This window comes from Vanessa cardui, chromosome 1, assembly GCF_905220365.1.
Source record: "Vanessa cardui chromosome 1, ilVanCard2.1, whole genome shotgun sequence".
Taxonomy (NCBI): domain Eukaryota; kingdom Metazoa; phylum Arthropoda; class Insecta; order Lepidoptera; family Nymphalidae; genus Vanessa; species Vanessa cardui.
In genome coordinates, this window is record NC_061123.1 from 16,515,346 (window position 1) to 16,535,869 (window position 20,524).

The window sequence follows — 20,524 nt, forward strand, 5'->3', positions numbered from 1 at the left end:
GATATAGTGTTGTTTGCTGACGATACTTCGCTGATTTTTAAGGTTGACAGGAAAAAAAATGACTATGACGATGTGAACGGTGCATTATCGCAGATACACAATTGGTTTACACTAAATAATTTAGTTTTGAATGCTCAAAAAACAAAATGTGTAGTTTTTACCCTACCCAAGGTTAGAAAGCAAGTTTATAATATATAATTAAGCGGTGGCCGGCTTGATGTAGCCGATACGACGGTGTTCTTGGGAATAGAATTGGATTCCGGACTTCAGTGGAGTCCCCATTTATCATCCCTAACAGGAAGACTCAGCCCCGCAGCATGGGCGGTTAGAAAAGTTAGACAACTAACTGATATTGAAACCGCTCGTTTAGTTTATTTTGGTTATTTTCACAGTATTATGTCATATGGCATATTACTTTGGGGTAACGCTGCAGATATTGAATCTGTCTTTATTTTACAAAAGAGAGCAATTCGGTTTATTTATAATCTTGGAGCTAGAGACTCACTTCGGGATGTTTTTAACAGAGTAGGAATACTTACTGTTGCGTCGCAATATATTTACAACAATATCATGTATATTCACAGTAACATTGATCACTTTGATAAAATCAGTGATAATCATTGTATATGCACTAGAAGTAAGGATAAACTTATAACGCCAAGTTTCCGACTCCGCAAAGTCAATAGATCCTTCTTGGGGCAAGGTATCCGTTTCTATAATAAAATTCCGCAGAAATTTTTAACTTTGCCGTTTAGTAAATTCAAATCGTTTGTTAAAAATACATTGGTAGAAAAAGCATACTATTCGATACAAGATTTTGTAGATGATAAAAAAGCGTGGAGTTAATACCTGTTGACTTCCAAGCAGGATACATTAATTGAAATAATTGTATTTAATTAACATGACGTTGTATTTTTTAAATGTTAAAAAAGAGTAACTACTGAGTTTCTTGCCGGTTCTTCTCGGTAGAATCTACTTTCCGAACCGGTGGTAGCTTCACTTAATTGTAAAATGACGATTCAAAAGTGCTTATAAAAGCCTACTTGAATAAAGTTTATTTTGATTTTGATTTTGATTTTGATCTTAAAGTGTTAGTTAATTTGAACATTTTAGTATTTGTAATTAAATTGAAATGTTAAAATCAAACGTTTTATCCGATATAAATTATGTATACACGTAGAGAATAGTTTATTTAAGTAGACAGTCCATATTCATGAGGCGCTGCCGCCCGCGAGCGGCCGTCGCGTCGCCGTCTCGGGGCTCGCCGCGCCGCGCCGTGTGAACAACCTTTTATTAAAAGCGCGCTAAATTATATACTTTCTCAGAGTATCTTCTAAGTCTTCGTGTGAGCCGCCTATTTCAAGGAAACGTGTATTGACTAACACATGTTAATTTGAACTGCTGTTACATGTGACAGTACTGAGCACTAATCGACCATTAAGACTAAATTAATAAATAAATCATATTATTCATTAAAAGAGTACTTTTTAGAGAGAAACGCCTGGAGTTAGGCTCGGGTTCCATCATAGGACACTAATTACTGAAAATAACAGCATTGTAAATCTGTTTTTTTGAAAAGAGCAACTATGCGAGTTTCTTGCCGTTTCTTCTCGCTAGAAGCTGCTTTCCGAAACGGTGGTAGTATTTAATTATTTATTATATTATAGTATTTAACAAATGCTTCATTGTGAAGTTTACTTGAATAAAATTGATTTGATTTGATTACCAGTCCGCTGACAAAGCTCAATAAGCGCTGCAACGATTGATGCTAGTTAAACGACATTATTTTTATCTACATTTAAAATATTTTAGTTTTTGCGAATATGAGAAGTCATACACATGATATTTTAATCACTAGTCAGTACAGTTTCTGCATATTTTTTTTAATATTAATGTACTACGAGTAAAATAATTCATCGTGGAAAATAAGAGCTATAAATATTTACAAAGATAAAATGTCTTCGCAAGCCGTTATATAACTCTATATAAAAAGTCTTTTCAGCGAATACGACGTGGATACGTGAGTTCGCGACTCGTATAGAAATAAGTCATTTTCGCGTAAACAGCGCACTTCATTAGTATAATACGACTTGAAATGACGACGGATAAACATAACTAAGCTCCGACCTCTCTGTCTCTCGGCATGGGATAGAGGGAGACGCAGATAGTGATCGAGTCTAAACGGGACAAACCTCGCGGTTCTAAGGGCACACTCAATAGGTAATCAAAGCTAATGGGATCAATTAGTGTCACTCGTAAAGTTGACGTCAGAGTGCCGATAGAAATTGAGCCCCGTCGAATTTCACTTGTTATCATTCCCTGATACATCCAATTAAGGAAAAATTATTTACATGGAAAATAAAGTCGTCTATTGAATATAAAGGCTTTCAAAATAATATACGGTTTAACCAAAACATACATAAAACTTAAAGGGTTTTTAATAAAAATTGCTGTCCGTTTTACTGAATCTTTCGGCAGATGTAATGAAATGTATAAAGATGGGGCATCGATATAGCTACGAATACTACTAATTTTCCTTCGTAAACTTCGTAGCTATATCGATATATGTACTTATACATTTATATATGGTTTGTTTTTACTTCTTTGTTTGTCAATCACGTAAAACCTACTGAACGCATCGATATCGTCGTGGAAGCAGGCATTTAATTTGTACATAAATGTTATTGTGGAAGTTACACGGACGCGGATGGCATGTGCATTTATTACTCCCGGGTAATGTCAGTCAGCCTCACGACTCCCGGACGGGGCGAACGCTCGACTCGAGGCTTATTAGATCGAATAATTCGAAGAGAAGTTTGGCTGACGATAGTTGCGGAGTGCGGACAGACGAACGGAACCGCCGCGCGCCGTAATTAAAGCCGTGTCCGCGATGTTTATGAGCTTCATTAAAATTTACACAATTTCAAAACTTCTTCCATTTATACCCGAAAGTTTTGACCAATTTAATTTAACTGCTATGTATTCTCGTCAGTAAACACATTATCGACCGTTTTATTAAAAGTCTTATATACGACGGAATCTATCACACCGTGCTCACCGGTGAGAGAGAGAGAGAGATGAATCTTTCCTCCATGTTCTTAATGTGTCTTCACAGTTCATCTTGTGCTCGACAGTTGAAGAAATCATCGAGAGAATTCCTACATGTGACTCATAAAATTCTGCCCCATGTTGTATAAGTTCCGAGAATTAGCTTTCATATTACGTCAGTAGTTACTAACATTTGAAGTTCCTGAGATAACTTGTTTGCACGTGTCTTTTATAATCATTTAGACAATATATTAAATAGAGTACTATAATATGTTTACAAGTGTAGTCATCGTGTGACATTGTGGCGCTTGTCGCTGTGTGTTGTGAAGCAGGTGATATCGTACGACTCGTCGCGCGGCGGCGTGTCGGTGGTCACGGAGAAGGGCGCCGCCACCACCTCGTACCTGCTCGTGCAGGACGCCACGCCGGCCGACTCGGGCCGCTACTCGTGCGCGCCCTCCAACGCCGAGCTCGCTTCCGTGCGGGTGCACGTACTCAACGGTAACTTTGCCTCCCCGTCTAGCCCTAAGCTGGCTCCCAGTCACCCTGGACATAACCCGTCTGTCTAGACAAGTGCAACTACAAATCTAGGTAAATGTTTCTGATTCGTATGCATTCCTTACATTCAGGAGAGCGACCGGCGGCGATGCAGACGGGCTCGGCGGGCCTGTCCAACAGCTGGCGCTGCGTGATCGCGCTGCTGGCGGCCTGCGCTCTGCACGCGCGGCTGCTGCGCGCGCAGCTCGCCAGCTGATGCGCGCGCGCCGCCCCTCGCGCTACACGGACTCTGCCAGTGCACAGTGTCGCCGCCTAGTGAATAATATATGTTATTCTATCCCGTACATAATTTTATCCGGCGAAAACTTAGTTTTCGATTACATGAGAAATAAAATTATTTAAAAGATTAGAGATTTTACGATAAATATAAGATTTTTATGAGCGAGTAAGTTTGGTCGCCAGGTCAGTGTGATTGAAGCGCTGCCGGGACGCTCTCTGCCGGCTGCTGCTTGCCGTCGCAATCCAGGAACAGCAACACTTTATCGTTACTATAACGTTGTTATAAAATCAAATTGTGCCCATTACTTACATCATCTTTGGTGAAATTATGAATATTGACCTGCACTGACAGTTCAACGCTCTAGCACCTCCGTCGCGGCCCGCAGAGAGCTCGCTCGGACTCAACTATTCTTCGAATGGCGTTCAACCTTCGCTCCTCCTCACTGTAAATAATCACATACTGTAAGGGACGAGTTGTATTCGTATCGAGAATTGTACATGTGACGTTCACAGCGGAAGATGTGGCAGTAGCTGGGGTTACTATTCGTACACCGTATAAGTTTTCATACTAATATTAGTCGAATTGCACGTTAAGAATGTTCTTCTTTTGAACGACAAATATTCGTCGTCTTCGAGAGATTTTAAATGTTTAATTCTGCTCAGGCAACTAAGCTCATTGATATAACACAATATACACACAATGATACATGTACGCAAAGTTCACATTGTGCGGCGAACATATTCGAAATTATCGGAATATTAGCAGCAATTCTTGGAAGTACTGTGACCGAACGTACCCGTGGGCCACGAGGACGGTCTCGTGTATTCACCGCGCTCACACGTCGCGGCTCGATTCCATGTAAGTTGTCCTTCATAATAGTTCTAAATTAGAATCCATGAAATCATAAACTATTGTGATATGGTTTCCCTTGAAGTCATTAACCTTGACTCTTAACATAATTGTTCATTCGATCCTATGTATAAGAAAGCGCCTTAGATGATAATGATGTCTGACACTCGTCAGCTAGCTCGGCAGTGTCGTCGAATGCGACACTCAGCGAATGAGACCGAGGGTGATCCACACAGTACTAGTTTCATTCCAACGTCTTTTGTATATTATAGATATAAATGAATATTAAGAGTACTTTTATAAAAGTTACGATACTGATAATGTACGGAATTTAAGACTCGTCAAAGATATTATTTGCTATTACTACGAGTGTAATTACAACATTCGTTTTTTATGTCACTCGTATTTCCAGTACACATTGTATCGCCAGTCTGGGCAGAGTAACAGTAGTAAAAACTCTAAGAAATAAATATAATTTCATTTCATTAAAAAAGTGCAAAATTTCTAACGGAATCCCGAAAGTATAGAATAAATACTAATTTTATAGTAAAGGAGGCTCACGGAGCTTTGTTTTTAAAGAAAACGTGACTCTGATACGCTCGCGTACGGGGATTTATCTTCCAAATGCTGTAGCGATGGCTGATATCGTCTCATTTCATTCGTACATACTCTTATCGTTCATCATTAGGCGAATGTGATTCGCATGAGAAAGCCTCGACGGCGACGGGCCGATCGCGTGGACCGCGACGCGCGACGCCGACGTGCCCCGGCCGGCGGAATGGCACTTTAATACAACTCGATTATAAGCGCGGCGATCGTGCCGAGAATACCCCGTCTGTCTGAATCAGCAATTTCTATGGCGGGTGTAAAGATCAATAGCTGCCGGTGTGTAAATTTGACTTTAAATTCTACTTCGACTATACTTCAAAGTCAAAGTTTAATGAAACCTACGGCGGCTCGAAACGCCCTGTAACAATTAACGTTTGCATTATTCCGACTCAAAACAAAATGTTGTTCCTAGTTGAAATTGTCCTTGTTGTTTTTTTTTTTGCATTTCTACAGCATTTCCTGTAACTAAATTATGTTATCGTATCGTGTATTTATTTTATATTAATTTATATTAGCTAGTTTTGTATCAAAAATATTTATAACGATGTTTTAAGGAGATAAATATTGTAATAAGTGTAATGTTAAGTATATAATAATCTAAATAAAGAACCACAGAGGTCATGTCGCGTGGACGACGTGTCGTCGGCACTCTAAGATAAAGTTTTGTAAATTAATCTTTCCAGATGTAAGGCTCGGCATAGTCTTTAGTTAAAGCAATTAATTGAAAGAAGCGACGTGGATTTGATCGAACGTACCTACTGTTTTCTGTAGCTAAATTTGTTTAATAATTAAAAAAGACTAACATTGTTATGAAATGCGGCGCGGTCGCTCGATAAATTATATAAAAAGCGAATTTTACGTTATTAATAGTTTAATAATATATAAAGGATAAATTTTAATGTAACGCAAACAATCGACGGCGAAAGTCGAATTGTCGGAAGTCGTACAAGGTAAGACTTCCATCGATAGCTGAAGTCTCTAAATCATTTGTACCAAACTTTTTTTTGCAAAAACAAGGAATTCGCAGAGCGCTAATCTTCAATATCGTTTTGTAGTCTACTGAGTCGGGCGCACTTCCTTTAGGTCAATATCTGTAACGTCAAAGTTATATATTTAAACCAAAACAGACCTATCGGAGGTAAGTCATTTAACGAGGTCACCCACGAGTCCGCGAGTCTCGGATCAGGGTCCACTCGTGACCTTACTGTAGTTTCTTTATAAAATTCTGCAAACAAGAGTGCTATTCCCGTAGCCTTCAGACTTCTCTGACATTCTACTATCGGACTCCTGGTGGCCTCGACCTTCGCGTACTGCTCGACCCATTTCGTTTTATAATTTCAAACAGAAATCTTACCTATGTAAACATAAGCAAAGCGTTTATTTAATATTAAAGCACTAGTTAATTAAAAGGTGACGTTTGTATAGCGTAATCATGTAAATATTACTGATAGAAAAGTTTTACAATAAACCGATCATGGTAGAGAAGATCACTTCAAATTGTATAGTATGGAGACTATGTATGTGAAACATAAAACTTTATGTATACATGAATCGAATAAGTTTGTTTTCAAATAAAATATTTAATATTTAAAGTTGGTTTTATTTCACCGGCTGCAGTCCCGAGAGCTTTCGACGCGGACCATCGCGTCGCCTGCGGACGAAACGTGCGACTGATCCGCGGCTGGCAAATGTTGACTCACTCACTTGTTTAATATTATCGACGATTATAATCGACGTGCCTTTTATTTTGCATGTGGATATGAAAAGAGAAATAAAAAAGCATAATAATTAAGACTAAATAAAGTAAAGGAAAATCAATATCCACGATTCAGCTAATTGCTCTTTTAGTATCAGAGACCTGGGTGACTAACTCGTCGATTTTTGTAGCAAACAAGACAGCAGACTAGCAGAGAGACACTCAGCCACTTCCTTTTCAAATATATTTAAAGCGTCTTATATTGACAACGCCCGTCTTATATGCTGTAGACAAATCTTTTAATAAAGAAGATAAATTAAAATAAGTATTTCTACAAAAGTCAACAACCTAAGCGTCAACCTTATACACGGGTAAGTCTCACAGTGTCTCCATCTTCAACTAATTCAATGGAATAAAGTCTTCTGAATCTACGTTAAAAAAGGATTTTCCACAAGGATCCATTTTGGGTCCTTTTCTATTTCTAACATATTTTATATAAATAATCCTCCTTTCTATGTTAAAGATTTGTGGTAAAGTTTTGATTGCTGACTATACTTCACTGATTATAATTTGGTTATTTTCGTAATATTATGTCGTACTTATTTCACATATTAATTTGGGTCAACACTGACGAATTGAATGAATCTGTTGTCCAGTCAAAATAAGAGCTAGAAACTCTAAACTAGAATTTTGTTTGTAGGTCTCTACGAAACCGCGGGTATATTACAGTACTACCGTCACAGCTGAGATGGCCCAGTGGTTAGAACGCTTCCATCTTAACCGATAATTTCGGGTTCAAACCCAGGCAAGCACCACTATATATATATGTGCATAATTTGTGTTTATAATTTATCTCGTGCTCGGTGGTGAAGGAAAATATCGTGAGGAAACCTGCATGTGTCTAATTTCATCGAAATTCTGCCACGTGTGCATTACACCAACCCGCACTGGAACAACGTGGTGGAATATGTTCCAAACCCTCTCCTTAATGGGAGTGGAAGCCTTTGCCCAGCAGTGGGAAATTTATAGGCTGTTTCTTTACCACAGGCAGGCAGCACAGAAATGATTACACCATTTCATAGACTTTACTAAACCTTTATTTATTATATGTTTTTATATTTAGATTTTTAGAGATCTTTAGATGGATGTTTGACTTGTTGGTGTTATGTTGATCAGTACGTTTAAACTACAACGCCTACGTACGTTACTAAGCACCATCTATCGGCCGATGCTATAAATCACCACCGACGAGCGCCGACCCCGCCAGAGATCGTGACTGGACTTGCTTGCAACCGCCCAGCGCACTAAGTGCTTTTCTATTTCTTCAAGAAGCAATATATTATGTTGACTTTAACAAACTTTTTTTTAAGTTATTATATTTATGTCTTATTTAAAAGTTAAATAATTATTGTATTTAAATATAAACGAATTAAATATGAAGCCGAAATAACAGCGCTTCGAAAATAATTGATAACGACGAAACGACGTATCGCTTAATCATTTTACTTCAGGCGGAACCGGTATTATAAAGTTGTGGTGAATATTTTTGTCTCATATATTTCCATAATTTCCCACGCCCACTAACAGAATTCGCTCTATCCTATATATAAATACTATCCTAAGGGCAGGTCGCACGAGCACGGCGACGACGCCGGTGTGCAGCGACGACCGATCTCATTAGCGAACTGAGACTCCCGCTGAAAACAGAATCGTGCCTGGATTCGAGTCTCGTAGCAAAACTCTTTTCACTTGTTTCATTATTATTACCAAACTTGCCAAAGTTGCGTATTCGATTGACGAGAAATTTATTCATGTATCGTAATTAAAATAACAGTTTTTATCTTTTTAATTAGGATACTTTTCCAGCAATTAAAGTACTTTGTAGAGTTTTTGCAAAATTACTTATTATTATTATAATATTAAATTAATTATTTATTATATGTTCATTTCAGTATAGTTATAGTTCAGTATAAACATAGTGTTATTAGGTACATTTCACTTGTCGATATGCTTTTTCTAATCCCTCTTTCAATTGTTAACGATACAAGTAACAAAGGTGAGATATTATTACAAAACAAAAAGATAAAGTACCTTGATTTATATTTATATGCACCAAGGAAGCATCGATGTTAAAAAAATGAACAGCTGAGCTATTCGCTTATATTGATGCGATAGCTTTAAAGTATTCGTTCTAATTTACTTCCTGTACAAAACATAATGAAGGATTGGCTCGTTTTATAACTTATATTAAATTTAAGCTACATTATTTTTATTTTTGCCTTTATTCAAACTCTTAGGTGTTCCTGTTACTGGACAAGTATTTGCTCTTTACAATATATTTTTTCATGCATGCACTGATACCGGGAAACGTGTTCAAATATTCGGTAAAGTTTATATAAATAAAATAGTTTTTACCCAACGGCAGCACGTATATGAGAAGGCAACGAACGTGAATAAAACAAAGTTTATTTTTATTGGTACATACGACATTACATACGCGCTAAGCTAACTTGCGTTCGCGAGTAAAAAATGTCAATAAAAGGACTCAACTGCGCCAGCTATACACAAACAGAACATTTATAATATCCACAATCGACATGTATCAGGTACAATAGCGACTTGATTCGTCGACAAGCGCTTCAAATATCTCCTATTCTACACATTGTCGCGCTGTTATTTCGCGCGCATTCAAACAATGTGTTGTGACACAGAAATCAACATTTTTCATGGGGTAGTTGCGCCGCACGCCGGGCGCTACACGTGCGCGCCACTTAAACAGTTTTATTCAAACTGGGAATCGTTTATGATAGCAGTATCCAGCTGGGCACAAAGGCAATCTAGACAATAGCCGGCGATCGATTCCGCTCTGAGTTATGTTTGCGAGCTCGACTTTATGTTGACGCTTTAGAGTACACCCCTACACGTGGGAGGCTGTTTTATTTTGAATTGGTTGAGAAGGTTTCTTGTTTACTTATCTTTCGTGTAACTTTACTTTTAACTAACAAATTATATTTCACTTATAATTATTTTATTTTAGTATATGACATTTGTCGTTTGCCTGCCTATAAACTTTTTTTTACTGAGCAGACTTTTTTTCTCGCTGGAAAAACGCCTTACGCGTTTCCGCCGTGAAGTGGTGGTTATGTAGGGCTCGCCGATGCCCAGGACGCTAAGTACACCCCGGCGCACCGGAATACCCACTAAAAAACCAGCGCTACCATCTCCGTCTTTTCACTGAGAGCCACAGTATCGCTTTCGCATGCTACTGTGACAAATTAGAGCAGCCTGGTGGGCAAACTCTAAACCGTTACAAGAGGAGAGGCCGTTATCCAAGCAGTAGGACATATATAGCAGTGATTAGTTAACAAAAGTTTGGACACGGGTACATTTCCTACCTTGATAAAATGTAGTAAAGTCTTATCACTTTTTAAGAATGGCAATAGAAGCGATCCTAGTAATTACACGCCTATTTTAATACTCCCATCTGTAAAATTTTCGAAAAAACTATTTTAAATCAACTTCATGTCCATTTTGGTACAAATACTATTTTTCATAGTGAGCAATTTGGTTTTACAAGAGGTCGATCAACAACTGATGCGGGAATTGCGCTTCTTAAACTTATGTATTTATGCTAAGTCTTTATACATAAAGAATAAAATTTTGACTTCCGATGATAGAATAAAGGCCACTTGGGATATAAAGGAAATTATACCAATCAAATTGAACACAGGCAGTAGATACACAAATTCTGAATTAGAAATTGCAAGTTTATTTAAAATATTTTTTGATAACATACTAACGACATATGGGGCATTTCGGTAAAATTCATTAATAACATCATATACGATATTGCTCCGTATATAGCAGTAATTTTTAACAAGAGTTTGGACATGGGTTCATTTCCTATCAAAATAGAAATAAAAGCGATCCCGGTTATTACAGGCCTATTTCAGTACTCCCATCTGTAAGTAAAATTTTCTAAAAAAATATTTTAAAACAACATCTTATCCATTTTGGTACATATAATATTTTTCATAGTTAGCAATTTGGTTTTACAAGTGGTCGATCAACAACTGATGCGGGAATTGCGCTTCTTAAACATATTTACGATGCTTGGGAAAAATCACAGAATGCTATTGAAGTATTCTGTGATTTATCTAAAGCATTTGATTGTGTAGAACACGAGACGCTTCTTTATAAGCTTAAATATTACGGTGTTAAAGGTAAAGCTCTTGATCTCATTGCTTCATACTTAAGTCAAAGAATTCAAGTTTTCACTAATGGAATAAAGTCTTCTGGATCTACGTTAAAAATGGGTGTTCCCCAAGTTCAATTTTTGGTCTCTTTCTATTTCTACATAGTATATGTATTCTAGTAAATGATCTTCCTGTCTATGTTAAAGGTATTTGGTATATAGTATTCTTTGCTGACTATACTTCACTGGTTTTTGAGGTCGACAGGAAAAAATCTGACTATGACATGTAAACGGTGCATTATCACAGATACACGATTGATTTAAAGTAAACAATTTGGTTTTGAATGCTCAAAAAATAAAATGTGTACTTTTTACCCTACCCAAGGTTAGAAAGCAAGTTTATAATATATAATTAAGCGGTGCCCGGCTTGATGTAGCCGATACGACGGTGTTCTTGGGAATAGAATTGGATTCCGGACTTCAGTGGAGTCCCTTTTTATCATCCCTAACAGGAAGACTCAGCCCCGCAGCATGGGCGGTTAGAAAAGTTAGACAACTAACTGATATTGATACCGCTCGTTTAGTTTATTTTGGTTATTTTCACAGTATTGTGTCAGATTACTTTGGGATAACGCTGCAAATATTGAATCTGTCTTTATTTTACAAAAGAGAGCAATCCGGTCTATTTATAATCTGGAACCTAGAGACTCTCTTCGGGGTGTTTTTAACAAAGTAGGAATACTTACTGTTGCGTCGCAATATATTTACAACAATATTATGTATATCCACTTGTATACATTGATCACTTTGATAAAATCAGTGATAATCATTGTATATGCACTAGGAGTAAGGATAAGCTTATAGCGCCAAGTTTACGACTCCGCAAAATCAATAAATCTTTCTTGGGGCAAGGTATCCGTTTCTATAATAAAATTCCGCAGACATTTTTAACTTTGCTGTTTCGTAAATTCAAATCGTTTATAAAAATACATTGGTAAAAAAGGCATATTAATCGATACAAGATTTTGTATATGATAAAAAAATGGAATTAATACCTGTTGACTTCCAGGCAGGATATATTAATTTAAATAATTGTATTAATTAACATGATTTTTTAAATGTTGAAAAAGAGATTAACTGCTGAGTTTCTTGTCGGTTCTCCTGGGTAGAATCTACTTTCCGAACCGGTGGTAGCTTCACTTAATTGTTACTGGACGATCCAAAAGTGCTTGTAAAAGCCCACTTGAATAAAGTTTATTTTGATTTTGATTTTTGATAATTTTATGTGAAGATATTATTAATACACGATATGAATAATAAGTACTTCAGATAATAATAACATCGCTACGCAAATGTAACTCGTAGTTAGAACATTCACAATCCAGTGATCACGTGAACACTCGACGCGGGAGGGACGCGTCGGGGGAAATTAGCGCAACGCGTCGCGCTTACTGTCAGAACGCTCATTTACAACTAGTAATAAAGGTCAGCGAAACAATCTTTCCATTAAAAATAAAGTTTAAAAAACACGTGATGGTGAATAAGAAGTCAAAACAAAACCAAATTACCATATTTTTTTCTTATTTTTTATTAATATTTTAAGAATACTATAAATTACAATTAATAAAGCGAATTAGAGCCGACATTGACTCTCTCAGACGTTCGCAAACGTGCGAAAATACAGTTGTGGCATTTCTGCTCTCACACTTAGTCCGATAGTTTTTGGTCTGCGACGCGAATCAGCCCAGTGAGTACACAAGGAAAGTAATGTTTCTCGAATTGGTGGCACAAAGACGATGTGAGGAATGGCTACTCGTTGACTTCGAGGGAGGATGACTACACAACAACAATAACGGCCTGTTTCCCACTGCTGGGCTAAGGCCTCCTCTCCATTTGAGGAGAAGGTTTGGAAAAGATTTTGGATGACTTAAACATAATTAACATATTTAATTAACATGACTTTGTATTTTGAAATGTTGAAAAAAGAGTAACTACTGAGTTTCTTGCTGGTTCTTCTCGGTAGAATCTGCATGCCAAAACGGTAGTAGCTCCACTAATTATAATTTGATTAATGACGATTCAAAAGTGCTTGTAAAAACCCAATTGAACAAAGAGCATTGTGGTTTTGAGTCAATATTTCTGAAAGTGCTAGTCTATGGACGGCGGTACCGCTGAGGACCAGATAACCTTTTTGCCCGTTAGCATATCGACTTTAATGGAAATAACTTTCTTTTTTTATAAATTTCGTCTTTTTAAATTTTAATGTACCTCAGTTCCTAATTATAAAACCAAAAACATTTGCATCATCATATTTTCAAGAGAATCCGTTTTTGAAGTTACAAAAATATACAAAAATGTGGGACTTGCGTCCCACATTTTTGTATATTTTTGTAAAGTCAGAAAAGAAACCGCAGGCAAGGCACCGTAATCTTTGCCAGAAGTGGTCCAATGAACCACCACGCAGCACCGCACCACACCGCACCGCACCGCACCGCACCGAACTCGAAACAAATTAGAACTTCTTTTACCTACAAAAAATCCGCAAAATACACGACTTGCGCGATTATTGTTTTGAATTTTTGCTCGTTTTGCAAGTCAAACCAAATAAAATATCGTCGAAACATTTTATTTTTCAACCTCTTTAAATTTTCAAAGTAAATATAATTAATTATTTCCTTAAATCGTTAATTCATTAAGTAATTCCTAGTTCGCCCTTGTATTACTTCCACAACAAGAGATCAGTACGACGAGGTCAGTTAAAAAAAATTAGCCACTTAGTACTATAAGAACTGATATTCGTTAAATTAATTATTTGTGTACATACAGTTGTCGTACATACAGTCAAGATGGCCCAGTGGTTAGAACGCGTGCATCTTAACCGATGATTGCGGGTTCAAACCCAGGCAAGCACCGCTGATTCATGTGCTTAATTTGTCTTTATAATTTATCTCGTGCTCAACAGTGAAGGAAAACATCGTGAGGAAACCTGCATGTGACAAATTTCATAGAAATTCTGCCGCATGTGTATTCCACCAACCCGCATTGGAACAGCGTGGTGGAATATGTTCCAAACCTTCTCCTCAAAGGGAGAGGAGGCCTTTAGCCCAGAAGTGGGAATTTACAGGCTGTTATTGTTGTTGTTGTTGTACATACAGTTAAATACATAAATTAAATACAATGAGAATAGCAGTGTGGTAATATATTATAATATGTGGTGTACGTAAGTAAGCTCCAAAAACTTTTCCTTAAGAGAAGTAATAGTGCGGAAATAAATCAAATAATATTTTTGAGCAGGTTTGAATAATTACAGTGGTCGCTTTGATATGACTTTGAATGCAATTCCATACAAAAGTATTATGTCCAGTTGGCTGCAATGGCACGTGAGAGGTTAAGACGGCCGGGCATCTCGCTGTGACACGCGGGAGGGGCGCGGGAGGGGCGCGGCGCGGTATTACCTATCAACGTCTCGCTTGAATTCATTACGGCTGATAAATCGCCCGCCACGACTGGGCGCCCCCGTCCGCTGCTAACGCTCCACTGGCCGGCACTCGGCTGGAGCAATCTTATCTCTGTCACCTTTCACTGCTTTTCCGCCACTGTTGAACACTTTTAAACTTGCCTTTTATTTCGCGCGTTATCTCACCGTATGAAATTTATCGTCACGTGAATATAATATTTAAATAGTGCACCGATAATCTGCTGGTATATTCTAATTAGTCGTGACGTTCTTATGTAAGTAAGAAGTAAATGTATTCCGATATAAATTCACCATTAATGCAGTTGTCATTTAAAAAGCATTTCCCTTCACGGCTATCAAACACATACCACTCTCACAAACTTTTTTCCTGATTAACTCTTTAAACTTAGGGGACCTTTAAAATTAGTGGCCTAAGTGTGTCTGTTGTGACAGCCTTGATATTCAAAAAATCAAAAAAATCAAAATAAACTTTATTCAAGTGGGCAAGCAAGTTTTACAAGCACTTTTGAATCGTCCAGTAACAATTAAGTGAAGCTACCACCGGTTTGGAAAGTAGATTCTACCCAGAAGAACCGGCAAGAAACTCAGCAGTCAATCTCTTTTTTAACATTTAAAAAATATAAAGTCATGTTAATTAATACAATTAATTAATAATTTAAATTAATATATCCTGCGAGGAAGTCAACAGGTATTAATTCCAGGCTTTTTTATCATCTACAAAATCTTGTTTCGAAAAATATACCTTTTTTACCAATGTACTTTTATAAACAATTTGTATTTATGAAACGGCAAAGTTAAAAATTTCTGCAGAATTTTATTATAGAAACGGATACCTTGCCCCAAGAAAGATTTATTGATTTTGCGGAGTCGTAAACTTGGCGCTATAAGCTTATCCTTACTCCTAGTGCATATACAATGATTATTATCACTGATTTCATCAAAGTGATCAATGTTACAGTGAATATACATAGAGTTGTTGTAAATATATTACGACGCAACAGTAAGTATTCCTACTTTGTTAAAAACACCCCGTAGGGAGTTTCTGGGTTCAAGATTATAAATAGACCGGATTGCTCTCTTTTGTAAAATAAAGACAGATTCAATATCTGCAGCGTTATCCCAAAGTAATCTGACATATTACTGTGAAAATAACCAAAATAAACAAAACGAGCCGTATCAATATCAGTTAGTTGTCTAACTTTTCTAACCGCCCATGCTGCGGGGCTGAGTCTTCCTGTTAGGGATGATAAATAGGGACTCCACTGAAGTCCGGAATCCAATTCTATTCCCAAGAACACCGTCGTATCGGCTACATCAAGCCGGCCACCGCTTAAATATATATTATAATCTTGCTTTCTAACCTTAGGTAGGGTAAAAACTACACATTTTATTTTTTGAGCATTCAAAACCAAATTGTTTACTTGAAATCAATCGTCTATCTGTAATAATGCACCGTTCACATCGTCATAGTCAGTTTTTTTCCGGTCGACCTTAAAAATCAGTGAAGTATCGTCAGCAAACAATACTATATCACAAATACGATAAGATCATTTATATATACTAGAAATAGAAAGAGACCCAAAATTGAACCTTGTGGAACACCCATTGTCAACGTAGATCCAGAAGACTTTATTCCAATAATGAAAACTTGCTGGATTCTTTGACCTAAGTATGAAGCAATGAGATCAAGAGCCTTACCTTTAACGCCGTAATATTTGAGCTTATAAAGAAGCGTCTCGTGTTCTGCACAATCAAATGCTTTAGATAAATCACAGAATACTCCAATAGCATTCTGTGTTTTTTCCCAAGCATCGTAAATATGTTTAAGAAGCGCAAATCCCGCATCAGTTGTTGATCGACCACTTGTAAAACCAAATTGTTAACTATGAAAAATATTATTTGTACCAAAATGGATAAGATGTTGTTTTAAAATATTTTTTTAGAAAATTTTACTTACAGATGGGAGTACTGAAATAGGCCTGTAATAACCGGGATCGCTTTTATTTCTATTTTGATAGGAAATGAACCCATGTCCAAACTCTTGTTAAAAATTACTGCTATATACGGAGCAATATCGTATATGATGTTATTAATGAATTTTACCGAAATGCCCCATATGTCGTTAGTATGTTATCAAAAAATATTTTAAATAAACTTGCAATTTCTAATTCAGAATTTGTGTATCTACTGCCTGTGTTCAATTTGATTGGTATAATTTCCTTTATATCCCAAGTGGTCTTTATTCTATCATCGGAAGTCAAAATTTTATTCTTTATGTATAATGACTTAGCATAAATACATACTGTTTTAAATATTTTGGAATATTTATTGACGTATCCTGGAAAGGCTACGTTTTGATTCCACTGCTTCATACCATATAGGTCGTAAAATTTATTTCAGCTTTTATATATACCAATAGTAGCCCAGTGACTAAACCTTTATTTTGTATTATTATAAAATGATTTCATTTTGAATATTTTATTAAATTCTATTAATATTAATTCAAAAAATGAATTATAAAGTTCATTTGGATCTTGTGTCGTTAGATTTAAATAAGATAATTTACACACCACAAAATCTTTAAAACAGTTTACTTTGAGCCGTTATTGGCCTGTACATTACTTTTTTTTTGAATGAATAATTTCTTTATGCTCCAAAGAAAACTTCTGGCCACAGTTATCAGAAGTTAAATTATTTATAATTGAATATTCATATATTTCACAGTCACAATATACATTTGTCAACTTACGTAGAAGTATCGTTGGTTATTCGTGTCGGTTCATTAACCCGGTTATTGTAACAGGTATTGGCTTTCTTTGATGTTATTATCATTACTTTACAACGTCATCTGGTGTAGGGGCGAACACTAGACTCAGCCTTGTGGTTCGTGCCAGCTCGCCTTGTTGTTCGTCCTTAAGCCGGGGATACACATTCTCGTAACTTGCACACTAGCATACCAGCTCCTTTCAAATGCCTGCTACAGTCATGTGTATTCGTGCATGCCAGTAGCCGACTCGTTTTGGCCGTAGGCCGCACTTCAATTGTTATCCATGTTGTAGGTACGAAATACTTTCACGAACTGTCCTGTGTATATTGGCATGCAAGGGCAAAGTATGCATGCCAGTATTACTTGCAAATGTATCCGCAGTGTGCCAGTTACACGTACATGCCAGTAACTTTCATACCAGCTACTTTCCCGATTTATTGGCATGTGTATCCCCGGCTTTAGGGTGCCTCCTCTGAGATAGCACCTCGGCTCAAATCGTCATCCGCCGCATTTTCAACATCAATGGTTGCTGTGAAAGGTTTTTGTACAAGTTCTATCAAAAGTACTAGAGCAGGTTTATATATATAATTATATAATTATCTCACTGGAATAAATTTTCTTTATAAAGGTCAGTATGGGTTTCGTGCTAAATCAAATACTCTTGCAGCTACAATTGATCTAATTTTTAAAATAAAATTTAAAAATAAAAAGGCGTTTGATACCATCTCATATGATATCTTGCTTCATAAATTGCAAAAAATAGGCATAGGCAAATCAGCTTTTAGCGTCCTTAACGAACAGACAACAAATAGTAAAAATCTAAAATTTCAAAAGCAGTTCATGTAATATCATTTGCAGTAGGGGTCAATCCTAGGCCCTCTATTATTCTTAATCTACATTAACGATATCGGTAATTTAGGATTACACGGAGAAGTGTCATTATACGCAGATGACACATGTCTGTTCTTTTTTGGAGACTCAATACATGAGATAATATCGAACGCACAAGTAGATTTAAATATACTAAATGAATGTTTCCAATGCAATTTGCTGAGTATAAATGTTACGTAAACCTCCAATATGCTTTTTACTGCTAAAAATAAAAATCATAATTACGAATTCCAAAAACAATAAATAATATTAAACTTAAAAAATTAGAAACAGAAAAGTATCTTGATTTACTCTTAGATTCTAAACTATCATGGCAACATCATTTAGATTATTTGCAAACTAAAATAACATCACTGACTGGAGCTTTACGCAGTTGTGTCCGATGTATTCCATATAAAGTTCGAACTATTATTTATAACTCATTAGCTAAACCATCACTTGAATATTTATTAGAAGGGGATCTGCACACAAAACTAATTTAAAATATTTACAAATATCACAAAACAAACTATTAAAAACACTACACTAACTGGACTACCGCTTTCCAACCAAAGAACTTTACAAGAAAACTGATACACTATCTATAGCACAATTATACAAATACAAAACATGCATACTTATAAGAAAAAATCGCTCAGGATCTACACATACAAACTACTTTTAAGACTAAATCACATAAATATTAATACTATACACGAAATATACGTACATTACAAATACCTAAGTCTAGAACTAAACATTATGGTAACAAAACTATACAATTTGAGGGAGCGCTAATGTACAATAATCTACCGAAAGAAATATTTAACGAAAAATCTTTTATGAAATTTTGGTGTAATAATCGCGAAAATTTAAGACAACATTATATTAATTTAAATAATTGTATTTAACTAACATAACTTTGTATTTTTTAAATATTAAAAAAGAGTAACTACCGAGTTAGTTGCCGGTTCTTCTCGGTAGAATCTACTTTCCGAACCGGTGGTAGCTTCACTTAATTGTAAAATTACGATTCAAAAGTAGTTGTAAAAGCCTACTTGATTAAAGTTTATTTTGATTTGATTTGATTACTTTATATTATTGTTATTATTTTAAAATTTTAATTACTGCAATAAAATATACAACAGAGTAGTCTACTGTATTCGAAAAAGTACATCAAAATGTGGATTTTTCAAATAAAAAACTGCATTAAATTGTTAAATAATACACGTCTATTCGCATGAATCGTTTATTCGGACTGCTCGACGTTGACAACTACCCTATACTTATAACATACTATGTTTATAACATTAAGAACACAACACCTCCACCCTTATACAAAAATACTTAAAATACACTTTACTTATTGTAATACTACTTAAACAAAAACATATAAACAATAAAAATTCTTTTTTTTTTTTTTTGCTCGATATCATCTAATCGTTCTCGCCGAAACCATATCGAACTGGTGGTTTCCGGACTCGCATAACCCGACGATCTGATGACCGACTACTACTGGGGCTAGGCCCTTCCCTTTCCTCCGACACATTTGACTCTTCCACGGGGGCTGGGATCAACGAATCGCTCACCTCTTTCGGTCCTGTAGTTGAGTTATCATTGGTGCTTAAACTGGAGCGATCGTTATTGTAGAGTGGCGGTTCTAAATTGGACACGCCATTATTAGTCTGATTTGAGTTATCACCATTGGTCACGGAGGCTGTCAAAGACTTTCGAGATAGTTTGTTACCTTGATTTTTATATTGTACTGCATCTAAAACAACCTTACTGGAAATATCGTTAAGTTGGTTTTTAGTAACTCTTATTTTAATTTGATCGATAAATCGATCGATAACATAAATATATTTCGCTTAATTATCATCTTTTCAATAAATGACCATTTTCTTATGTGACGCCAAACCATGGCACCTCGTTTTTTAGATCACATTATATACAGACTATAAATTACGACTTTTAATTTTAATATAATAAAATAATAAAGCGCTTTTATGGCCCAAAATTATCAAATTACATAATTTACCCTATTATATTTAATAGGATATTTGTAACAATAACTTGCAGTATATTCTCTAGATTACTGTTTGTTATAAGTAGGCGTGGATCATTCGATTGTCGGCCGGTATGGACCCTCACTACTTAGTACTTAGTAAGTATAGGTGTTGTGTTCCGGTTTGCGATTGGTCCGAGCCGCTGTAACAGGTATCTTGTTTATTGTT

General features: G+C 36.2%; 1 protein-coding gene across 6 annotated transcripts in view; it reads left to right on the forward strand.

Annotated features, from left to right (window-relative positions):
- The window catches only part of LOC124531447 (zwei Ig domain protein zig-8-like), a 404,620-nt gene extending 400,694 nt beyond the window's left edge, over positions 1 to 3,926 (forward strand). For 4 of the 6 annotated variants that reach the window (XM_047106045.1, XM_047106037.1, XM_047106053.1 and 1 more), the window contains 2 exons: positions 3,378 to 3,549; positions 3,678 to 3,926. In XM_047106045.1, coding sequence (XP_046962001.1) covers positions 3,378 to 3,549; positions 3,678 to 3,802 — 297 coding nt within the window. In that variant the 3' untranslated portion in view covers positions 3,803 to 3,926. The remainder of the gene's footprint in view (positions 1 to 3,377; positions 3,550 to 3,677) is intronic. The other 2 variants (XM_047106063.1, XM_047106069.1) reach the window with 1 other exon arrangement.
- Positions 3,927 to 20,524: the final 16,598 nt, after the last annotated feature.